Source organism: Leptodactylus fuscus, chromosome 5 (assembly GCF_031893055.1).
Source record: "Leptodactylus fuscus isolate aLepFus1 chromosome 5, aLepFus1.hap2, whole genome shotgun sequence".
Taxonomy (NCBI): Eukaryota; Metazoa; Chordata; class Amphibia; order Anura; family Leptodactylidae; genus Leptodactylus; species Leptodactylus fuscus.
Window position 1 is genome coordinate 20,159,493 of NC_134269.1, and position 26,430 is coordinate 20,185,922.

At 43.4% G+C, this 26,430-nt stretch overlaps 1 protein-coding gene across 1 annotated transcript; it reads right to left on the reverse strand.

The window, feature by feature from the left end:
- Nucleotides 1-10,562: 10,562 nt before the first annotated feature.
- On the reverse strand, nucleotides 10,563-25,928 carry LDLR (low density lipoprotein receptor). Its single transcript, XM_075272584.1, has 18 exons — nucleotides 25,695-25,928; nucleotides 19,370-19,492; nucleotides 19,159-19,281; nucleotides 18,693-19,070; nucleotides 18,290-18,412; nucleotides 18,053-18,175; nucleotides 17,850-17,969; nucleotides 17,636-17,761; nucleotides 17,215-17,386; nucleotides 16,879-17,106; nucleotides 16,563-16,681; nucleotides 16,317-16,456; nucleotides 15,958-16,099; nucleotides 15,157-15,306; nucleotides 14,712-14,963; nucleotides 14,510-14,590; nucleotides 14,128-14,288; nucleotides 10,563-13,594 (listed from the first exon to the last, which is right to left on the reverse strand). Exons 1-18 carry the CDS (start codon nucleotides 25,762-25,764, stop codon nucleotides 13,559-13,561), a joined length of 2,667 nt encoding a protein of 888 aa, XP_075128685.1. The 5' UTR covers nucleotides 25,765-25,928; the 3' UTR covers nucleotides 10,563-13,558.
- Nucleotides 25,929-26,430: the final 502 nt, after the last annotated feature.

Consider the following 26,430-nt stretch of genomic DNA (forward strand, 5'->3'; position numbering starts at 1 on the left):
CATCCTGACATAGAAGGCAATGTTTTACCTGCACAACGATCAGTCCAGTTACCCTATTAATCCCTCACCCGTCTCTCATGGGGTGGTGAATACAAGCAGGGAACACTCCGCCCTCCAGATAGCATACAGCGGCCTCTGTCTAGAGTTTGTTTATTTATTTTTTTACTTGGGATCACATATTTAGTTTTACAACATTTCTTCCTCCCAAACCTACTTTTCATCTCTTTATGCTTTTCACTTCTACTGTCTCTATATGTAGTAATATATATATATATATATATATATATATATATATATATATATATATATATACACACTCACCGGCCACTTTATTAGGTACACCTGTCCAACTGCTCGTTAACACTTAATTTCTAATCAGCCAATCACATGGCGGCAACTCAGTGCATTTAGGCATGTAGACATGGTCAAGACAATCTCCTGCAGTTCAAACCGAGCATCAGTATGGGGAAGAAAGGTGATTTGAGTGCCTTTGAACGTGACATGGTTGTTGGTGCCAGAAGGGCTGGTCTGAATATTTCAGAAACTGCTGATCTTCTGGGATTTTCACGCACAACCATCTCTAGGGTTTACAGAGAATGGTCCGAAAAAGAAAAAACATCCAGTGAGCGGCAGTTCTGTGGGCGGAAATGCGTTGTTGATGCCAGAGGTCAGAGGAGAATGGCCAGACTGGTTTGAGCTGATAGAAAGGCAACAGTGACTCAAATAGCCACCCGTTACAACCAAGGTAGCCAGAAGAGCATCTCTGAACGCACAGTACATCCAACTTTGAGGCAGATGGGCTACAGCAGCAGAAGACCACACCGGGTGCCACTCCTTTCAGCTAAGAACAGGAAACTGAGGCTACAATTTGCACAAGCTCATCGAAATTGGACAATTGAAGATTGGAAAAACGTTGCCTGGTCTGATGAGTCTCGATTTCTGCTGCGACATTCGGATGGTAGGGTCAGAATTTGGCGTCAACAACATGAAAGCATGGATCCACCCTGCCTTGTATCAACGGTTCAGGCTGGTGGTGGTGGTGTCATGGTGTGGGGAATATTCTCTTGGCACTCTTTGGGCCCCTTGGTACCAATTGAGCATCGTTGCAACGCCAAAGCCTACCTGAGTATTGTTGCTGACCATGTCCATCCCTTTATGACCACAATGTACCCAACATCTGATGGCTACTTTCAGCAGGATAATGCAATGCCATGTCATAAAGCTGGAATCATCTCAGACTGGTTTCTTGAACATGACAATGAGTTCACTGTACTCCAATGGCCTCCACAGTCACCAGATCTCAATCCAATAGAGCATCTTTGTGATGTGGTGGAACGGGAGATTCGCATCATGGATGTGCAGCCGACAAATCTGCGGCAACTGTGTGATGCCATCATGTCAATATGGACCAAAATCTCTGAGGAATGCTTCCAGCACCTTGTTGAATCTATGCCACGAAGAATTGTGGCAGTTCTGAAGGCAAAAGGGGGTCCAACCCGTTACTAGCATGGTGTACCTAATAAAGTGGCCGGTGAGTGTATATATATATATATATATATATATATATATATATATATATATATATACAGTATATAGAATCCCAATATCGTTAATCCTATCAGTGCAATCCCCACAGCTGTCACTATAAGACTGCTATGTCACTCTGAGTGCTGCCATACTGTCCAGTCCTGAGCTGAGGCGGGGTATTATATCCAGCATGGAGGCTCATCTGGTAACTGCGATCACTCTAGTCAGGTTGTGTTCTCAGGACTTACCTGTTATATTCCTGGTTACTGATATTAACTTACGTTCCTGGTTAGCTGATTCCTTACTGATTTTGTTTATCTGTGACCTCCTGGACATGAGCCTGATGTAGACCCTGTTATTCCTCTTCTGCTCCTGGTTTGGATACTCCTGTGTTCTCCTGATTGTGACTCGGTGTATGTTACTCTCTGTTAGCTGTAGCTTTGGTCTTTACTCCACAAGTGCGCCTATTTACTGACATCAAGTATCCTGGGTCTTTGATCCACAAAGCCCATCATGCGTTATGGTGGGCCCTGGTGAAAACCTCAGGCGTCTTAGCCTCTACTGACCAGGACAGTGTTACATTACAGGTAGCTTGTTTTACTTGCTGACAGTTTCCTTCAGCATATTGGAAAATGGCCTAAACAGCAATTCCATTACACCAGCTGGGTCATGTTCTGCCCTATGAGACCCGCTCTATAGTCTGGGTATTGCTGGATACCTTGGGCTGTGCACTGTCCTCTAGATCATGTTACATGCTGTATACTCTGGACTGTGCACTGTATTCTATAGGGCAGATATCAGTACTTACAATTTTACTGCTAGTACTCCTAGAATACGAATATTACTAATGCTAGCCATAGAGCCCAAACAGGTATTATTCACACCATCCCCTTAAGGGCCCCTTCACACGGCGTAAGCGTGCCGCTCATTTAGACACATATACACGTGTCCGAGCGCGGCGCTTCAAAACAGAGCCCATTGATTTCCATGGGAGTTACGAGCGTATACGCCGCGTTATTTTGCATCTGTGATTTTGCGGCTGCAAAATCACAGGTGCAAAATATCGCGGCGTATATGCTCGTAACTCCCATTGAAATCAATGGGATCTTTTTGAGCGCTCAAAGTCTGACACGCCGTATACGTGCCAGATCACGCTACACGTTACATCGTGTAAACACACCCTTTAAAGAGGTATTCCCACGCCGCATACTCACCAGTCTTCACTGCTGTAAAATCTTCTTTCTTCCTGGTTTCTTGCGTCATTGTTTGCGTCATCCTTGTGATGGGACAACCCCTTTAAGTGCAACAGCTAAGCTTTCTATGACAAGGCTGCAGTTACACAAAATAGCCACTTGATGGTAGTCTATAGCTAAATCACATAAGAAGCCAATACCGCATAACCATACACTGATAATATATATACTGTACTGTATAATGATATATCTATACACTGATAATATATATACTGTACTGTATAATGATATATCTATACACTGATAATATATATACTGTACTGTATAATGTAGTATCTATACACTGATAATATATATACTGTACTGTATAATGATATATCTATACACTGATAATATATATACTGTACTGTATAATGATATATCTATACACTGATAATATATATACTGTACTGTATAATGTAGTATCTATACACTGATAATATATATACTGTACTGTATAATGATATATACACTGATAATATATATACTGTACTGTATAATGATATATCTATACACTGATAATATATATACTGTACTGTATAATGATATATACACTGATAATATATATACTGTACTGTATACTGATATATCTATACACTGATAATATATATACTGTACTGTATAATGATATATACACTGATAATATATATACTGTACTGTATAATGATATATCTATACACTGATAATATATATACTGTACTGTATAATGTATATCTATACACTGATAATATATATACTGTACTGTATAATGTAGTATCTATACACTGATAATATATATACTGTACTGTATAATGATATATCTATACACTGATAATATATATACTGTACTGTATAATGATATATCTATACACTGATAATATATACTGTACTGTATAATCTATCTATACACTGATAATATATATACTGTACTGTATAATGATATATCTATACACTGATAATATATATACTGTACTGTATAATGTAGTATCTATACACTGATAATATATATACTGTACTGTATAATGTAGTATCTATACACTGATAATATATATACTGTACTGTATAGTGATAATATTTATTCCCTGTATGATTATTATATACTGTTCTGTTTTGAGTACATGATATACATATAGGGGGCGCTGTATTCCTGCATTCCTCCGGTGACACAGTTGTACAAGTTGTGTATCTTAGTGGCTGGTGCGGTATACAGGTACATATAACAGGTAGGGGCGGTAGGTGTACCTGGTGCGGTTCTCTCCTCCTCTCTCCTTAGTGGTGTGATCTAAGGCCTTCCCCTTGCCCTCCACCTGTTAGGTGACTCCCTGTGTACGGCAGGCGTGGGTGATCTGATCCAGTGCCAGCTGGCACCGGCTTGTGGTACTCTGCCTTCTCTATGTGACCTCAGGGACTTCGTACGTTACACCCTGCACTGGTTTCCATACTACTAAGCTGCAGGATATGAGAAGACTTGTATGAACTATGTTCTAATCTGATGGTGTCTTCACCCAGAGCCCCTAGCCCCCTATGTACTGTATATACTCCACTAGGGCACCATATGGGTCTGCTTGGATTCTGTTTATACACCGACTGTATAAAAGCAATGACATATCTACTGTAAGTATCATATAAGGTTGTATACAGTGCATGATATACCCAGCTGGTGTAGAAACATATATGAAGACAATGGAACAGGGAGTGATAATACAAAGAATATTGACTATATGAAGTTGTCACTGACTTTGACAAGGACTAGGTGGAGTACAGTATATATATATATATATATATATATATATATATATATATATATATAGTATGTATATACCCTCCATGTTATTGTGTCTAGGCCATGTTCATTATAATCATGCACACAGCCATGTATTCTCCATAGACAATCATTAGGAGTACTATGGTCGTAGTGACTACATGCGGCACTGTTATAGGAAGCTCTCTCTACTACGAGGCACCTTGTAATGCGACATATTGTCTATCCTCTTATATCAGTCACTATGGAGTCCCATCAGCAGAAGAGCAGGACCATGGTAGTGATCTCAGGCTCCACCATGGAGCGGTGTAAAGCACATAGTCATTGGATGAAGTTGTACACCATGTCTCACCACGTGCCAGTGCGATGGATGTCCATACCTCCCAACTTTTGAAGAACCGAAAGAGGGACAAAATGTGCGGCAAATTTAGCCCCACCCACTTTTGTGTTGACTCCGCCCAACTCATTCATTTTTCATGTGCCCGCACACAGTATAATCCTCCTACAGTCACCCGTAAATTATATGTCCCCCCTCTAGCTCTCCCCCAGTTTCATGTATACCCTTCATCTGCCCCCAGTTTCATGTCCCTCCATCTCTGCCCCCAGTTTCATGTCCCTCCATCTCTGCCCCCAGATTCATGTCCCCCATCTCTTCCCCCAGTTTCATGTCCCTCTATCTCTGCCCCCAGATTCATGTCCCTCCATCTCTGCCCCCAGATTCATGTTCCCCCCATCTCTGCCCCCCAAATTCATGTCCCTCCATCTCTGCCCCCAGATTCATGTCCCCCATCTCTGCCCCCAGATTCATGTTCCCCCATCTCTGCCCCCAGATTCATGTTCCCCCATCTCTGCCCCCCAGATTCATGTCCCGCCATCTCTTCCCCCAGATTCATGTCCCCCATCTCTGCCCCCAGATTCATGTCCCTCCATCTCTGCCCCCAGATTCATGTCCCCCCATCTCTGCCCCGATTCATGTCTTCTCCATCTCTGCCCCCAGATTCATGTCCCCTCCATCTCTGCCCCCAGATTCATGTCCTTTCCAGCTCTGCCCCCAGTTTCATGTCCCCCTCCATCTCTGCCCCCAGATTCATGTCCCCCCATCTCTGCCCCCAGATTCATGTCCCCTCCATCTCTGCCCCCAGATTCATTTCCCCACATCTCTGCCCCAGATTCATTTCCCCACATCTCTGCCCCAGATTCATTTCCCCACATCTCTGCCCCCAGATTCATGTCCCCTCCATCTCTGCCCCCAGATTCATGTCCCCTCCATCTCTGCCCCCAGATTCATTTCCCCACATCTCTGCCCCCAGATTCATTTCCCCCCATCTCTGCCCCCAGATTCATGTCCTGTCCATCTCTGCCCCCAGATTCATGTCCCCCCCATCTCTGCCCCCAGATTCATGTCCTGTCCATCTCTGCCCCCAGATTCATGTCCCCTCCATCTCTGCCCCCAGATTCATGTCCTCTCCAGCTCTGCCCCCAGTTTCATGTCCCCCTCCATCTCTGCCCCCAGATTCATGTCCCTCCATCTCTGCCCCCAGATTCATGTCCCCCCATCTCTGCCCCCAGATTCATGTCCTCTCCATCTCTGCCCCCAGATTCATGTCCCCTCCATCTCTGCCCCCAGATTCATGTTCCTCCATCTCTGCCCCCAGATTCATGTCCCCCCATCTCTGCCCCCAGATTCATGTCCTCTCCATCTCTGCCCCCAGATTCATGTCCCCTCCATCTCTGCCCCCAGATTCATGTCCTTTCCATCTCTGCCCCCAGATTCATGTCCTCTCCATCTCTGCCCCCAGATTCATGTCCCCTCCATCTCTGCCCCCAGATTCATGTCCCTCCATCTCTGCCCCCAGATTCATGTCCCCCCATCTCTGCCCCCAGATTCATGTCCTCTCCATCTCTGCCCCCAGATTCATGTCCCCTCCATCTCTGCCCCCAGATTCATGTCCTCTCCAGCTCTGCCCCCAGTTTCATGTCCCCCCCCATCTCTGCCCCCAGATTCATGTCCCCTCCATCTCTGCCCCCAGATTCATTTCCCCACATCTCTGCCCCCAGATTCATGTCCCCTCCATCTCTGCCCCCAGATTCATGTCCCTCCATCTCTGTCTCCAGAATTATGTTCCCACATGCCGTCCTCTCCTTCATGTGCCCCCAGTTTCATGTTCCACCTCAGTGTACACATTACACTTACCTTCTCCTTCGCTTCCTCGCCGCTCTCTGCGTGCCTCTCTCTCTTGCTGACACAGTTGTAGACACGATGTGACATCATCACATCGCATCTACAAAGCCAGTAGCCGGCATGCAGCGGCGAAGCAAGGAGCTGACCTGTGTCAGCTCCTTGCTTTAGCCACATATATGTTCAACTCAGAACTCAAGTCGTGAATGTCCCGTGGAAATCGGGATGGTTGGGAGGTATATACATATATATATATATATATATATATATATATATATGGTATATATATATATATATATATATATATATATATATATATATATATATGGTATATATATATATATATATATATATATATATATATATATGGTATATATATATATATATATATATATATATATATATATATATATATATACATATACATACACATACACATAGTGCCCCCTCTGGGATGACCTGGAATGTTGACCATAACCCAAACCTTCACCCCTGAGAATAGTATCTAACCTCATTTTGACTGAATGGGTAATAATTCCCACAGGCGCCCCCCCCAAATCCTGTGGATGAATTTATAGCCCTACAAGGAGGACTAACTCCATATTAATGCCCATTGTATTGGTGGGGGATGTCCATATGGTGTGATGGTCGGGGGCCACATACTTGGGGCTATGTAATGTAGTTATTATGGGCATGTTTAGAAGGAATATCAGTCTTGAGTCACCACTGGACTGAAGAGACCACTATTGGGGTGGCCATGGCATTTAGTATAATGGTGTCCCCTATAGTGGCCTCACTACTACTTTATGATGATGAGTCCTGGACGGAGATCATTGGCAGTAACCAATCACGTAGGGTCATACGGTGTATCCGTCCCTATATTATCTACCTATTATGATGTATATCTCGTACAGCGGAGGTTCTCCACACTATCTCCCAACCCACAAGTCTCACTTTGACTCATAGACGCTGTATAAGCGGCCGCACACGCTACGTTTCCTTCCTGACCACTAATATCAAGAAAGTGTGACAATGGTGAGTGCGCGAGCACCTGTTCAAGGCCTAGATAAGCTTTGTATACCATGAAAGACCCTTAAAACCCCCCAAAACTGCTACTTGAACAATGTGGTGTTACTGCCGCCGCTGCGCCGCTTACTGACAGCCCGGCGGGTACACAGCTTAGCCAAGTCATGGGGACACACATGCAACATAGCAATGGCAGGCTCTGGTTGTTCAAGCAGTGCCTCCCTAGCAGCCAGGAAGCAGCAGCGAGGCGTAGCCTGAGTGTCGGGTAGTAAATTGAAAGTTGTCAAATATTGGTATTTTGCTATTTCTTGTAGTGGCGGCCATTTTGTTGGTTTGCATGACCTGGTGCTCCATTCACTGCTATGGGGCTGCTGTGGCTTCAATCTCCGGCGGTGCCCATGGCGCTATAGAAGCGAATGGAGAGCTGGTCACGCAAGAACACTTGTCCTCCATTCCATTCGGTCTCTTGTTCTCCTGATCACTGTGTGACCCAATGGTCGGACCCCCGGCATTCTTACACTTATCCTGTGCCTAGGGGGATACGTGTCCTTAACAGCACAACATTACATGGTGCCCATCAGGAGCACAACTATCTCAGGCCCACCTGTGCAGCCACGTCCCATCTGTACATTTAAGGGCTCGTTCACACAGGGCAAGAGGGGGCGAATTTTGGCGCTGAATTCACGTCATAATCCGCCCCCTCACAATAGCGGTCTATGTAGACCGCTAGCTTACTTTTTTACATGCCGCTCACGGAAAAAAGAAGCGAGCTGCCCTTTCTTAAGGCGTATTCCGTAGCTGAATCAGCGCCGGCGTCCGCTTCGTGGCAGCACGCTCCAGACTAGGCCATTCATTTGGGCCTACTCCAGAACGGGAAGCCGCGACCGTTGCGGCAGGCGTGTTTTGGTCCCGTGTCAAAATCAGGACCAAAATATGCCCCGTGTGAACAAGGCCTTAGCAGCAGATACATTTCCCTTTCCTCCTCTAACTGGCCCAGACCAGCATGAAAACGTTTCACAACATGTCTGTACACACACGTGTCCCATTAGTCCCATCTCCCGTCATTGCCCCCCATATAGTCATTGTGCCCCATTTTATGCCACAACCAAGCCCACAGAATCTCTTCTTGACTATATACTGCGGATAAACCACTATTTGTTTTGTTTTTTCCATAGACGGTTAGTTTTCTCCTTTCTGACAGTAGAAGGCTGTGTACCATAAATCAATTTCCTCCAGTGCACCAGAGCGCAGGGGTAATAAACTTACAATGCACAGACTGCCAGCTAGCAAAGGAGATCCGAAAGGAGATGGAAGAAGCTTCATTAGCCCTAGTGTGGTGAGGATAACCTGTGGGCCCCTCCGCTCCCAGGGCCAGTGGTAGCTGTGACTACTGCGATTCTATAGTTACTCTAATGCTGCAATAGGCTCGCTGTGTAACATATGGACATGTTGTATCGTTCAGAGAGAAGCTATCTTGAAAGGTTCTCCGCTTTGTATAACTGATGGAGGGAATGAATGAAGGTCTCCCCTCTAGTGGAAGGAGGTATGTATGAGGGACCCCCTCTAGTGGAAGGAGGTATGTATGAGGGACCCCCTCTATCGAATGGGGAGTATGAATAAAGGAGCCCTCTAACAGACAGAGTTTAGGAATGAATAACAACAACACATATAAAAGTGGGTTTTCAAATCTAGACCACCCCTTTAAGGGCACACACTGTCTGCATGTAACAGTATATGTAAATATCTCGTATCCGTTTGGCTAGTTGTTTGCGTTACACGGACACTCCCTGTAGGACAACACAACAGCCGGCACAGCCAAGACTGTCTTCAAAAGTGAATAGTGACTTAAAGGAATATCCCAACATGAAGATTTAGGTCTGACAGATGCAGGTCTCACCTCTATGGCCGGACCTATGTGGAGAACAGGAGGTCTCTCACCCCACCTGTTTTAACCACTTTACAGTGAGAGTCCCCAATTTGCCCCAGACGTCCCTGTTGTGGGCTTGGGTGGACGGGACATGACAAGGGAACCCTCTCTGATGTTCTTAGTATTTGTTCTCATGCTCTGCCATCTCTGGTCCCGCACTAGCCATGATACAATTTTTCAGCTTTGCTCGGAGTGCTTCTTTAAGGACTCTATGCATTTGGCTGTAGTGTCTGCATGTTTGTGCAATATAGGGGTGTGACCATATCATCTAATGGGACTGTCAGAAGTGTGTACAGTTGTGGTTGTGACATCTCCAGCACTGTCACGGGAGACATAACTACTCATATTATAGAGTCTTAATTCCATGTGATAGACGCTGTTAGTGGGATCACAAGACGTCAGGCGGGAACGTAGTATAAAGGTTAATTCATTCATTACTTGCTATGACACAGCAAATCACAAGGACTTCAGTAAACAGGTTAACCCTTCCACTACCAGGCCGCGTACCCCAGGAACTGCTTTATATTTCGATAGGACTTTTCTGGACTCAAAGGGAAGTCTTGACCGTTAGTAATGATCTAGTTGCGTTCAGGCCTCGAATGATCCCTATGAAGACTCTCCATTGACTTTATGACAAAACAGGATTACTGTCTTCCACAACAGCGCCACAGCAGGTTGTGTCTGGTATTGAAACCGTTTTATCTGTTTTAGTCTGTAATATAGTGGAAGAATTTTTCAAGACTGGTGTTTCCTACGCCAGTCTTAACAAAGCCCCCAATTGGAACGAGGCCAGTCTGAATGATTAAGTAGATGGTTTAGTAACTACCCCCCAATGTGATCCCTATTTAGGAGATGGAACATGCGCTTACACAAGAGAATATTTATAAAGGTATTTTTATTAGAACATTTTTATGATAATTTTTTTCTAGCATGTAAGGCGGTCATATTGACGACTGCATTGTGAAATTATAACAATATAGAATATGTGATTGCATATATCGGGTGTTCAGAAGAGGTATAACATCATTACCATCACATATGGTCTAACAGGAACACTTCTAGAAACTAAAGGTTCCTCAGGGGCGGGGCATAAGTCATTCTGTAGAATGCCCTGCCCCCTAGGGACCTCAGCAGGAATCATACAAAGTGTTTTGCCAGGAGGGTCCCTTGTAACTCCATCCAAAACGAATAAATAAAATATTATACGTCAGGTATGTGTTAGAGAAGTGGAACCAATCAGATTGCTGCTGTAGACAACATGGCTCCTCCAAAATGACTGATTTTTACCGTTCGTTGAACAGAATTTTTTTTAAATATTGTAACTTAATAAACTCCAGACAATATATCCTATTAATTTTGGATGGAGTTACACTTAAAATCTGTCCGATATCCAATTTTTTTTTCCAGGATCGCTTCAATCTTACATTTGAATTTAGGAATAAAAACACGAAACAAAGACATTTTACAAATAAATAAATTATATATTAAACTTTTTTTTTCCCCCTCGTACATAATACAACGAAGTACATGTATTTACAGCAAATATGTGCAAAACGACTGTACAGAAATTAATATTTACACCCTTCACAGAAAAAAAATAAAGCCAAAAAGCAAAATAAATCTCTTCACAGGTTCAGGCAGGGAGTTTTGATTTCAATACTGCATTAAAAAGATTGGCTAATTTCTAGGCGCTAAAAGGAGAGGCGAGGGTTAAAGTAAGGCCCTTTATAGTGGTGGAGAGTGAGGTGGGACGGACGCCTTCAATAACTGTCGACGGCAACGAGATGGCGTCTTCGCGAATTAACACTGCGTATTAATTTATATATGAGTAAACCGGTCAGCGGACCTATCAGAGTTCAGGATATGACAGAGGAGAGTAGCTGAGCTCAGTGATATATAGGATAGGGGAGAGAAGCTGAGCTCAGTGATTTATAGGATAGGGGAGAGAAGCGGAGCTCAGTGATATATAGGATAGGGGAGAGAAGCTGAGCTCAGTGATTTATAGGATAGGGGAGAGAAGCGGAGCTCAGTGATATATAGGATAGGGGAGAGAAGCTGAGCTCAGTGATTTATAGGATAGGGGGGAGAAGCTGAGCTCAGTGATTTATAGGATAGGGGGGAGAAGCTGAGCTCAGTGATTTATAGGATAGGGGAGAGAAGCTAACCTCAATGATACAGTATACAGGGTTATATAATTGAGTGTTTGACAGCCTTCTGTGTACACTGATACAGGGAGAGCTGTCAATCACTGTGTCTGGGCGGGGTCATCAGGACTCTGTATCTCTCCTAGGAGTCCTCTCAGGACTTACTTTGTATTTTACTCTGAAGCCCTGCTCCAAATCTTAACCTTATATCAGAGCTCAGCTTTTCTGCCTGACATAGGACAACACAAATCATCTGACAGGGGTTACATTAATGATAATGGGGGTACATGGAGGTAAAGGGGGTCCTGCAATTAGATAGATTGGAGAGCGTACAAATCATGTCTTTCATGGTGGAAAGTATGAGATGACACCTAATAAAATCAATGGGTGATCCTATCCTATAAAAGCACCCCGGTTGGTTACAAGGGGTCCGAGCAGCACTAGCTCTCCATACTACAGGAACTTTATAATGAAAATGCATAGGGATATGAAGGATGAGCCCAGCCCCCTATAGACATACAGATAGCCTTTGGCCTGAATCTGCTTACCAATTTCCATACAAGCAGACAGGATTCTCTGACTACTGCTGTCTATATGGCTGGTAGCCCCAACCCATTGCTAATGCCTAGGAAAGTGACACCATCCACTCCCTTCATGGCGGCCATCTTTTTTTTCCCGTCAACGGTTACTGAAGGCATAAAGTTAGCGTAACTCAAATGCATTCCATGTTGATATTTCAAGTAGTATTTGCAAATTAAGGCAGCGTGGTAACCAAGGGGCTCGATAGCGTCTTCCACTGTACATAGCACCACTGAGAATAGCTTTTATCATTGTAAGAAGAATTAAAGCGTAAGAAACAGCCAAAACTTCCCAGATTTCATACCTCAAAACCATTTTTTTACACTACCATCATACCCTGTCGGATACAGGCAGGCGAAAGAAATCAAAGCTGTGCAAATAAAAAAAGTGATGACCGACAAAAAAAGCTCCGAAAGAACAATATACAAAACACTTGAGACAAAGAAAGTGCAACAGGAGGATTGGCTTTTAGAGAAATAGAGGGTGGAAAGCAAACGGTGGTAGTCGATTAGGCACTTGTGGGTGATTTCGTGGCCTTTCATGGCTTGCTACATTGTCGCTCAGGAGGGAACAGCACGTACATAAAAAAAAATGGCTGTATTCCCAACCCACGAGATTAACCTCAAGGTAGTAAACATGTCTGACGCCCTGAGGATGCCTCCACATTTCCTTCCAAGCTTCTCCTCATTTTTTTCTCCAGTTCACTCTTTTTTAGTGTTTTTTTTTAGAACGGTTTTGTGCTTCTCAAGCAAAACGTAACGTTAAGCACCAGCAGGATCTTCACATTCGGTCCTTCACAGTCCTCCCAGTGCGTAGATTTCGGTTTTATTTCTCCAGTCTCTCCCCGTGCGTCGCACCCCTCATCCTTGTAGTCCTTCATGTATAACAAGTGATTCTTGCGATCAGGTAAGAGGCGCGAGGAAAGAGAAAAATGGCACGACTTCAACTTCACAGGTATCTTCATTAAATAATCCCACAAAAATATAGTCACTGCAGTCTCTGGGCCCGGTGCTCAGTGGTATAAATGGTAGAGTGAACAAAACACAAAAAAAAAAAGGGAAAAAGTAAAAAAATAAATCTCAAACTCCAGACTGTGCTGGAGGGTATCGCTGTATGGACGGGTACGTTTTTTGGATTTAGCAGTCATTGCCCCTGATATAGTTGAGCAGCAGAGTTTGGCGATAGGCACGTTTGGTTAAGATTTCAAGCGACATCGTCTTCCAAGCTCACCATCTGTCTCTGGAAATACAGAAATGTGAATTAGTGTTTAGGAGGTGACTAAGAGGCAGCAAACACTTTTTAGGTTATATAGATCATAAAGGGGGCTCTTCCCACTCAGCACCCACCATGTGTACGAACCAGGATGAGGAGACTCTACCAAAGCAGGGGATGTCACATTGACAGACCTGGCCTGGCAATGCATTACATGGGCAGCTATTTGTTTTAATGACTGGATGTAATACTATGTTTCCCCTGTAGTGGCCACCCTGCAAAATAAGCATGTTTGCTGGAGGTCTAACCAATATCGATTGGGTGACTAGCAGAGCAGCTCTGGGGTTGTTTGGTATGATGAGATTGTTGTGGCCTCTTCACAGTGGCCGTGAATGGTATTGCAACTGAGTCCCATTCATTCATGGCCAAGTAACCAATGGATGTCATATCACTGGTCTAAGAAGAGGCGGCTCAATATCGCAGTCCTGGACAACCCCTTTAAAGGGATTGTCTGAAAAACATCCCTTTTAGTGTAAAAATGAGGCAATAGAAATGCTTACCGAAGGATAGGTGTATCCATCCTGACTCCGACATATGTGAATCTCATCGTCTTCCGTTGTTTTCTGGTATACTGGATTGTCAAAGTGAATGGTGTTGGTGTTTTTCAATCTCCAGTTTCTCCATAAGAGGAAGCCACCGAATGATAGCAAGCAGAGTATAACTGCAAGGAACAAAGGTGACCCTATTAGATTAGGCCTTCACAATACGTCTTATATGGGGTTGAGGGTACAAAAAAAAGACCCAGAAATGACAACACTTTAGTCCATGGGGTTGCGTTTCACATTGCTAAGCTGCAATACCAGACTCAGCCCCACGGATAACAGATATTCTGTTTTTAGGGGCAAAAAATAGTTTGGAAATACTAGAGCAAATGAAACTCACCAACAGGGATGACGGCGTAGATGGCGTTCGTACGTGAATGCATTTCTGCTGTGCCCATATTGACGTCACTGTTCTTGCTCTCTGTAAAAAAAAAAACATCACACCATTCAGTACAAACTCCAGCAAGTTACCGCATATCCTAGCTTTACATTAGGACTCCATGTTTCTACCCAGGTATTATAATTCCTATAGGAAGTTGTACCTAGATGGGATTCTGTGGTAAGACTTGTACGTCCTGTTGTAGTAAAATCGAGGTTTCTTCTTGCTGCTTTTGTGGTGCTCGGTTGGCTAGTGGTTGTTGTTGTTGTAGTGGTTAATGGCCTGCTTGTAGGCTGCTGGGGCTTAGTTGACGGCCTCCTTGTTGGGGTGGTGAGAAGTTTGGCTACAGTTGTACTCTTGGGAGTTGTTGTTGTCATGACAGGGGGTGAGGTGACTGATGCGTCTGAAGATGGTTCTATAGAGACAAGAATGACATGAATTAGATCATTTTGCATCTCTCCAAGTATCCTTAAGTCTATAGTGTAGCATTCAGTTTATACATCGATGCCCAGGGCATGATCTAAGGGTGAGGGGCATTATACAAGAATCCATGTGTCGGGCCCATCTCCCTTAGAATAATCTTGTGTATTCCTCCTAACAGCACCTACCTTTTACGCAGCTCCTCATGTCTCGGCCCAGGTACTGGCCATCAGGACATGCGCAGGTATACTTGGGGGAATGTGCGTTGATATGTGGGGCTGGTAGACACAGATATTCACATCCTCCATTTTCCAGATGAGAATGGCACCAGTTTTCAGCTAGAATAGACACAGAAACAAATTAGTCATACTTAACATATAGTTAGACACCTCTATAAATATAGATATAAGCACATTCATGGTGAGTTCTATGGGCCAATCCAATAACTGTAACAAAGATTTCTGGAGCTCTATCTATAGTTCACCCTATTTACAGTCTTTGTAATCTGCCCTCCCTGAAGACATGGATGCTTTCCCCTTTCTACCCCCTGATCTGCTGTGTACAACCTCTTATCTGCTATATCTAACACTGGAGAAAGGGAAAGGGAGGGTAAAGAAAGATGAGACCGCTAGAAGCAGGATAGCCAGCTAGGTGAAGGAGTTACACAGACTCTACAGCAGTGGTTCTTAACCTTGTTTGAGGTACCGAACCCACCAGTTTCATATGCACATTCACCGAACCCTTCTTTAGTGATAAATCAAATATGATTTATTTCCAAATTCAAGATTCAAGACCAAGGTATATTTATTTTTACTAGTACACAAAATGAACCATGCATAGGGCCTAGGGATCGATCAAACCCTAGTTAAGAACCACTGCTCTACAGCAGGTAGGACATTTTTAGACAGTTGTCTAACGTTGCATTTAGGAAGGAAATATAAACAACAAAAAAAGTGCAAAGGTATCCAAAGCCTTTAAGGTTTACCTACCTTTAGGCTGTCCTCTATTGTGGTACAGGACAATATCTTCTGGTGATATGAGACCATCGGCAACCTTCCTGATGTGTTCTCCGGTCAGCCTGTTAGCGCTGAATATAGCTTCATTGCCAATATCAGTCCAGAAGACAAGCTCCTTCAAAACGTAAAACAAACATGTTAAAAGAGGAAAAGTACTGGCAAGTATGAATACTAAAGCCGTTCAAGTGGTGTAAGCGCACTACAGATACGGGAGAACACACTTAGGGGAATACAGTACTTGGCTTTGGTACAATTGGCATTAAAAAGGATTATGTTCTTTTACATGTTATACGCAAGGACCGACAAAGCAAACGGAAATAGAAAAAACTTACCTCAAAGATAGTGAGGCCGAATGGGTGAGATAAGGAATGTTCATCGGCAATGACCATCCTTCTGTTTTCTCCAGTAACGTCAATGCAGGATAGAGTGTGCAACTTGGAATCCACCCAATATAGTCTCTGATGGGTCAGATCTGCAGACGAATACACAGCACGTCGTAAGACACCTTGCACTAAAGTCACTAACCGCCCCCTTATTCCCTGCAGTGTACCTCCAATAAAGATCAGAATAATACTCACCCAGTGTGATTCCATTGGGCCATTCCACATCAGTGTTCACCAGAGTTTGTCTGTCAGCTCCGTTCAGCCCACCCTTCTCAATCTTGGCAGGAGTACCCCAGTCAGTCCAATACATAAACCTGCAAATGTGAAGAGGGGAGGTATTAATGAGGCTACCGAAATCGCAAAGGTATAAGATGAGGCTTTTAAGAACTACAACTTTCAGCATGCTGCCAGGGCAGGCGGGGAGTTGTAAATGGGCCACAACTGTAGAGTCACTCCTAGAGCCTGCTGCTCTACATAGAGTACCATTTATATTAAGACAAGTGCTATTTACCCTTTTGTGGGGTCCACCACGATATCTCTTGGCTTCACCAGACCTTCTTTGAAGAGTGTTTTGCGCTTGGACCCGGCAGTATTGGCAACAGAGATGGAGCCAATGTAAGAGTCTGTCCAGTAAAGGTTGGCATGGACCCAATCCACTGCAATACCATCGGGAGCTTCAATTTCATTACCGATGACAGTCTCATGGTGGGAAAAGTTATGAGCCTTGTCCATTAAAGCACTGTAGAGGTAAGAATGGAATGGTTACATTTCTCCTACTAGGAGGATTTCGAAAAACAAAACCAGTGGCACATATATAGATAAGAACAGTTTTCATGGTTCTTGTTACCTGTAAATTTTCCTCTGAGATAAATCAGACCAGTAGATTTTATTGTTCTCTATCTCCATATCCAGGGCCACTACATTCTTAAGGCTTGGGATGAAACTTGTGTATTCCCTCCGATCCAGCGTCATCTTCCTCACCTCATGACGGTTAGTGAACAAGAGGTAAGCCACTGTTCCTATAAAATGAATGCAAAAATCCAAATTTAATATGGTTGTCCTAATGCATCTGAACATCGTAAATAGGACAACGGACACACAACGGACGCTCTCACTATGTGGATTGCAACTCATCTACTTATCACAGATTTGCCACCATGAAGAACATTAGGTTAGTTGTAATCTCCTCCAACACTGTCACCACCAATGGCTTCCAAAGCTGGAACCTCTGCCACAATCCCTATAAGAAATCCTTCTATTGTACTCACCGATGCCTTTGCAGGACCCAGTCATGGGATCCATTTGGTAACCCTCATAGCATTCGCATTTGTAGCTGCCTTCCAAGTTCGTGCAGTTTTGGCTGCAGGTGTCAGGGTCTTCACATTCATTAATATCTAAAGGGATAAAGAGACCTATGTAAACCCCGAATTCTTTACAGAATAGTCTGACGATGTAATGAATAGTCTGAAGACACCAATTTACCTTCACACTTCCTTCCACCAACCAGACGATATCCGTCATAGCACCGACACTCGTATCCAATCTTAAGATCATTGCAAATATGAGAGCAGCCTCCATTTTTCTTCATACATTCATTTTCACCTAATAAATAGAAGGCACCAGTAAGTATACAACAACCTTGAATGTGATAACAGGTCGGTACTCCTGATGGTAGTCTTACTCACCACATTCTTTAATTGGCTCATCTGACCAGTCTCTGCAGTCTAAGAAGGAGTCACACACTTGGTCCATCCGGATACATTCTCCACTGGAGCACCTGAACTTGTTGGGGCCCTCGCATTTTGTCTCTGGTTGGAGAGAATGAAATATTTAATTCTCCTGGAGAACATTTTGAGACTGTAAGTACTATTTGTCATATAGAGGGTCTCAATAGGAGTCCGTCATAGGTTGTCCATGCTCACCGTTTGCACAGCCCATTTCATCGCTCATATCTTCACAGTCGTATTGTCTGTCGCACTGCCGGCTGCCATGAATGCATTTCCCGTTGTTACACTGGAACTGATCTGGGCTGCAGGTTGGTTTGTCTGAAATTAAAGAAGGGATTAAAGTTAAGCCAAGTTTATTGTCTGACCTCAATAGACAACTCTGATGTGGGACTGTATCGTCTTCGCTAGATTCAGTACGAACCATGAAATAGGTGCCTTGCATCTTTGTAAGTCATCGAACGATACAGTATCTGATATACTAGGGGCCCCCCATCCAGTGATCTATCTATCTATCTATCTATCTAATATATAAGTATTATCTCTTTTAATTTATCGTTTACCTACAGGGCTCATGTTTGGACTCTGCCAAGTTACGTACCACAGTCCTTTTCGTCAGACTTGTCCTTGCAGTCGAACCCTCCGTCGCACTTCCAGCTCATATGTATACACTCGCCGCTACCACAGTGGAACTCCAAAGAGGAGCATGGTTTGTCCGTCTTGATGGGCTCCTTTCCTTCGCAGCTCTCTTCATCAGAGCCGTCTTCACAGTCAGGATCTCCATCGCATGTCCATAGTTTGGGGATGCACATGGTAGAGTTTTTGCATTGAAAAAAGTTTGGATTACAGGTGGGTGCTGGGCAAGATTTTTCATCGCTTTCGTCGTCGCAGTCATTGTCCTGATCGCATACGAAGGCAAGAGAGATGCACATGCCACTGTCACACTGGAACTGGTCATCGGAGGCACAGGGCTTGTGAGCTGTAAAAAGAGGGGGTTATATTAGACAAACTAAAGATTGTGACTATCTCGATGGTTTTCCATTAATGATAAAGCATGCAACACCTACCACAGTTGTTCTCGTCGGAGCCATTTACACAGTCTTCTTGGCCATCACATTGCCATGATTTGGGAATACATCGGTTTGAGCTGCCGCCACAGTTGAACTCGTCAGGACTACATGTTTTATCCTCTGGTGGGGAAAACATAATTGTATCAGACGCTGAATTGCAACACCATTTTATTTCAGGGTCTGGATGTTGTCCAGAGATGGCACTTACGGCAAGTCTGTGCAAACTCGTCAGAGCCGTCCCTGCACTCCTCGCTGCCGTCACAGACCCACTTGTAGGAGATACATTTCCCATCGTCACATTGGAACTGGTTTCTGTCACACTTTGTGACCCCTACAAGAAAAACAATAATTAATAAAATAAAATAATAATATATATATATTTTTTAGAATTTCTGTCCTACCAAGCAATGCTGTCCAGTTATAGATAAATATCAGAGTTATGACTTCATATCAATATAAGGCTAACTACACCGCATACTTACGGTAAATATAAACCGTAACATGGGGCCATAAAAAGGGAAAGTAGATGCCTGAAGATTTAGCACATGACTCCTAGGTCTACATATATTTAGAACGCGCTACTCCAGTGCCTCAGGCCTCTGCAGTGCAATACGTTACCAATACCTACAGCTTGGTGTGTCGGTATGAGGTAAGGGAATGCACCTTACAGAAATTTAAGGGATAAAAGATGAGAGACAGAACACGGTAACCGCCTCAGGCGGTGGATGTAATGTCTACAGACAAGAGGCAGGTGTACCGTCACTGATCTATCCATCATTCCCTCCCTAGAGGTAAATCTGACGGCCCCACACGTCTGTCAGTTTATTACGATAATAAAAGCAGCACAAAATGCAATTTCTCGTTAACAAATTTACAGGGACCCTAAACCGTAGCAACAATATAGAATATGATACAATATAAGCCTGCAATATACATCTGGTGAAGATTTCCAGGCAGGGAGAGGACGGCGCATTCATTTAGCAGAGGAGTGGCTAAGCTTTCGCATACCACCATCTTACAGTCGGCCTGGTCTATTCCAGTCTCTGGAGGAATGAAGGCATTTTAGTGTGGGAGGAGGAAATATAAGATATTGAACAAGAGCCAAAACTTCCTCGACTTCGAAGCGAAACTCGTCCTTACACCCTACCATCAATACACCCTAAGACAAGTCAGAACAGCCTTGTTTTTCTACGTTTCAGATTGTACAAGCCCGAGAACGGCCTCACTTCTAAATATCTATATGTATGGTAAAAAGAGAGTGTTAGGGGCTTACATGAAGAGGAAGGGAGTTGAGCGAGGACCAAAAAAAGGAAAATCAGAAACCATCCATTTGTCTTTGGCTTATTTCACCTCTATGTCAGGGGTTTGGCTCCCTTTTATTCAGTTTCATGGTGGGAATGGAGTTTCGGGGGTAGGACAAAGTTATAACCCTTCAATGCAAAGCTTCCTAAACCACAGATATTTGAAAAACGCAAGTGCCTCATGTTCACTGGGGTGTGGCCATAAAAATGAGAAGCACAAGACCCATCACGAAAGACTCGACAAGACAGGATTCATTCTTCATGCCACTGCTGTGTTGCTTTATATGAAGTCATAGAGAACCTGGCAACGCATTTTATTTTATCCCCTTCCACTAAAGAGCTTCAGAAGATGACACCATCTTACATTACACCGCCTACGATTCTAACCAAGTGCGACGCGAATAGATTTGGCTTAAATATTAACAGAAGATCGCCCACACGTGAACTTTATCCAGCATTTCTATCAGACATGGAAAGCCCAGCACATACGTGGAAACCACCATTGGCAAAAAGATCGTCTGCCCCAAAAATATCTGTACAGATTGCAAAATTGCCATGATGTACTCCGAATATGGGGATGCAATACTATAGGTTCCTGCGAATAGTATATATTGCGACACTTACTGTAAAGGACTGTGATTTCGTAATACATATTACAGAATCTGTGCAGCAGGGAACAAAAGATAAATTCCAGCACAAAATCGGTGTCAAACATTTCTACAGAATTACAGTCAGCCTCTAGCCAGGGTGGAATAGCTGGCAACACATAGCAATAAGAGTCAATGAAACAAGGCAGACTGTAAGTTTAACGTCCCTTTAATAGGATTCAGCGATCGGGATTGGAAACGATCGGATCCCGATCGGCGATCGAGCAAATCGGAACGGCTAGAAAATTATTGGAAATCAGATTTTGAAATCTCAAGATCGGCTCAACCCTAAAAGTAACTTTTCCCATAGAGATGCATTGACTAGGGTTGAGTGATCGGGAAAGATCGGATCCTGATCAGCGAACGAGCAAATTTCATGATCGCGATCGGCTGGAAAATGATCAGATTTTAAAATCGATCCTGAAATCTCAAGATCGGATCAACCCTACCCTTTAAGACAACATTCAACTACTCAGGCTGGCTTCTTACAATCATTATGTCCTATTCACCTCAGCTGAATATGATAAGATGTATATGACATAGGCACGTGCGTTGTAATTGCGATACATCACTTTTACTTCTACCTCCTTATCTAGTGTGGAAACTTGTAATGAGACTCACGTGGGTGTCCTTTAAGTTACTCAGTAACATACAACACATATACAAATCTGGAGTCACTCTTCGAGGAAACCAGATAACAAGGTGTTTCTTTTTTCTCGGAGCTCGTAAAGTGGTTGCCCTCTTTCGATAACCCCTATTACAGCATATGGAGTTAAAGGGAGCGATAGGAGATTAGAAAAACATGGCTGATTTTTTTTCGAAAAACGTAGCCCCTTTTACGCAGTCCCGACTAATACAAGTGGGTTCATCAACGCAAAGAACAGCCCTTGCCCTGTACAGGGTTGTCCATGGTACGATTCCAGAGAGTCAGTGAGCCAAGCGGGAGACTTTGTAATTAACAGGGATAGGCGAAAGTTGACATGCCCTTTAAGAATTACTGTCAATGAAGTTTACGAATGGTTAAACATATTAAGAAAATGGGTACCCTCTCACTACTTTTTATATCGTTTTTCCATGTAATAGCAAAACTCCTGGTGGCCTAGGGTAGTTAATGTATAAAATGTACCATCTCTGCAAGTCCTGGGCATTTAAGAGGTTAATGGTAAATTCAAGTAGCCCTTCCTCAAGATGTTCCCAAGCAGATGGGGGCCCTAAGGTAACTGCCCAGTTTGTCATCCCCCTAAAACTATCCCTACATGAAATATTCCTAGCATATAAGGACCTTCCTATAGCACAAAACGTCTTGAAGGCATCTTTTAAATGAAGTTCCGGTGATTCCGAGTTGCGATAACAGAGCAGTAACGTGTGGCTTTCAGAAGTTTTGAATCCAAACAGTGTATATATTGTATGCGAGACATAGATAAGTTACAGGCTCGGTCAGAGTCTGTAACAGAAGCTTCAGCGCTACAGGGTGTGGCTCCTCGAGACGTTAGTGTTGACAGCATGGCATAGAGAAAGCTGCTGCAACGTGGACTGCTAGGAGAAGACTGATATTAAAGAAGAACTGAAGAATCTCAGTTGGTTACTATAAGGGATCAATGCAGAAGGAAATACACTACTAGTCGATACTGGATTTAAAGGGGCTGTCCACTTAGAGACCATATTGAGATGGGGTGCCCTCTTATATTAGTAAATATCTCATCACCGACGAAAGAGACAGAAGTCAGTATAAAGTACTGGGACTGCTAAGCGGACCATATTTATGAAGATTATCTTCCAACTTGATCTTATTTTTGTACTAATATCTGGAAACCTCATATTGAGTCATGGGGAAATTTTTTAGAATTCGGTCTTTCATTTATCACTACCCTATAAGTGATGAAAACCGTACGAGTCATGTAGTTAAATTTCCCATGAGATGGCTGTAAACAACTAGTAGACCTGGTGCAAACTTGCGCTATGCGAACGGCGTCTAGAGTTTGTACGAAAAATGACTAAAATAGTGGACCTTGGGTGAAGAAGTGACATTCTACAATGGTCGTAATTTGGATCCTAGGGGTCATTCTAATGTTTATTTATGTCCATATGGACACAATACGAAAAAATTACCCCTATGGAAGTCTCCATGTTATAATATATTAATCGCATTGACTTTCTCCTCAGATCTATATCATATTCAGGTTAGGGGGTGACACAAAAATGGTGATAAAATCACAGGCACCGTGCAAATTATTTATTAAGCGTAAAAAAATACACAAGCACCCATCTCAAAATTGCACCATGCTGCGCCAAAGTAGGACATGATATGTACACTGTTCCTTCTCCGTGTAATAACCTCAATACTCAATCATATCGACTTCTTCCTCAAATCTATCCCATATGCGGGACCACATGACGCAAAAATTGCGCGAAACGCAAAAAATTGCGCCATGATGCCCCAAGGTGTGTGTGTGTGTGTGTGTGGGGGGGGTAGTTTGAAGATTGTTTACATATTTACATCCATATGAATGCGATATGTACATTGATCCTCAAATCTGTCCCATTTTCAGGTTTGTGCGATGCAAAACTGCGCCGGGTTGCCCTCGCTTCCTTAAGCCAGTAACAAACGCTTTAGTAAAGGTAACAATTGAACCGAATTAGATGGTCGTTAGCGATTATCATGGGGTCTAAAACTACGGATATTCGAGGCCTATCATTGGCAACATAAGCGCCCAAACCCTCATTATAGCATTACCTAATAAATGTGACAATCTCATGGCCCAACGGTTGCTCACGATCCACACCTGATGGGTTCTTGCAACCTGCATGTCGCGGTAAATTGAGTCGCAACGTGACCCTGTTCACCATTTGCGCCACAATGTGGTCTTTGGTCACGTGATGTGTCGCCATGTTGCACTTGCCTTATGCTAGGTATACACTAGCATTGGCGGATCAGAACAATGGCCATAAAAGCTGTGCGTTCACGATTTTTTGTCGACGGAAGCAAATGTCAACAGATCCTTAAGGGATAGTATCCCAAAGTGAAGTTTAAAACTTTTCTCAGGGTACAGGAAGGTGGAGGCTTCATGTTTACCTCATGTCTTCCAACATTTACCTCAGCACCTGTATGGCACTCTATCTACATATATAAAACACATAACCATAGCTCAGGGGCCATGACTTTGTGAAGCAATGGACGTGCGTAACAGCCCTTATCGTAAAGCATTGAGCCGGGGCCACCACACCCTGGGCCTCAGCCCCACACACATCTAAGGGAAGACCAGTGACGCACTCATCCTCCCCTCACATGAAATGGGCGGGAAAAACCTTCCTAGAAGGAGATGACTCTAGCGTTAACCGCCCATCTAGCCCCGCCCTCTTGTTTTCCTATTGGCTCCGAGGGCGGGGGCTCGCAATCGGCAGATTTCACGTTGCCCAATCAGATGACGGAAGAGCGGCGGCCCATTCATCCCGTGGGCGTGGCTAGAAAAGGATCGTCCCTCAGTGCGTGTGTGAAGGGAAAAATGCCGGTTGTAAATGTCAGCGCTGCCGAGTACCAGTCACCTTCTAAATATATCGCGATAATGTGATAGCCAGCGATAGTATAGACAGGTGATTACACCTATAGCCGTAGCAGTGTTTGTTATTGCTTTGCCATAGGTAACCTTTACCTCAGATACCCCCACCCACCCCACCTTATTATCATACAGCGGTTATCTGAGGTAAAGATGTCCCCCCCCCCCTCCGGATACCCCCAGTAATGGCTGACAAGACTCCTATCACAACACCTGAGGGAAAAAATAGCTTATCTTATAGCTAAGGAAGACAGCATGGCCTGCTGAGACTTGTAGTTCCACCAGAATAATATACATCAGACAGAGAATGCACCTGCTGGCGAAATCCTACAAAATCTGAGGAAACGCGAATACGTAAGAAGCGTCTACGTAATATATATTACCAATACATTCTCATTTATATAGCACCAACATATTCTACAGCGCTGTACGAGCCATAGGACTCCTATACAGACATGTATATATCAAGATGGATATACAGTGTATATATATATATATACCACCAACATATTCTGCAGCACTGTACGAGCCATAGGACTCCTATACAGACATGTATATACCAAGATGGATATACAGTATATATATATATATATATATATATATATATATATATATACACATATTCTGCAGCGCTGTACAAGCCATAGGGCTCCTATACAGACATGTATATATAAAGATGGATATACAGTATATATAGAACCAACATATTCTGCAGTGTTGTACGAGCCATAGGGCTCCTATACAGACATGTGATGGATATACAGTATATATATATACATATATATATATATATATACACACACACACATATATAGCAACAACATATTCTGCAGCGCTGTACAAGCCATAGGACTCCTATAGAGACAAGTATATACCAAGATGGATATACAGTATATATATATATTATACCGTATATAGCACCAAGCTATTCTGCAGCACTGTACGAGCCTCCCATACAGACAAGTATATAGCAAAATGGATATATATATATATATATATATATATATATATGTTCAATGTGTTGCACTTACCTGTGAACGCAGATGTCAGATGTAATAACAGCAGCATCAAACAGATCTCCGAGATCCTAGCCGGTCCCATAATTGATAAATTTTGCAGATATGATCCTGTGAATCTAGAAGGTGCTCCCTGGTATATATATGTATAATGCCGAGCCCAGGACTCCCCTTCCTTATGCCCAGGACCAGGGGGATGCACACACCTCTGGTGCAAATTGCAAACTGGCCAGGACAACCCTGGGTGAATTTCAATTAATTTGCTTTTTTTTTTTCCTTTTGCTACTAGTAGTGGGCAGGGACTAAGAGTGGTGTGATGTTTAAAAGATGGCTAGTACTTCCCAACGAGGCGGGGTTTACAACACATGATGTGACATAGACAAGCGCTTCCCTATGCCTGGCCCTGGCACACCCCGAGGGGCTGACTCATTTCCTATAGGTACCCCGGGCACTCCCACTTTGCATACCTCGAATGCCTTCACACACATTGAACTTATCGTAAGGAACCCAAATAATGCATGTGGCTATGATCTGACCGTGCCCTTATGTGCTTGGTTTGTGAATCTGTAAAACAATCACGGTGGTTATTATAAGAACTAGTTCACACAACATGTGAAAAAACATTCAATTTGTATCTAGAAAATAACAGAACCGTTTCTGTCTGTAGTCAGTTGCGTGCGCTTTTCCGCAACGCACACATTTGTCCATGTTGGATTTGTTTTATACTTTCATACACATTCCACAATAACAT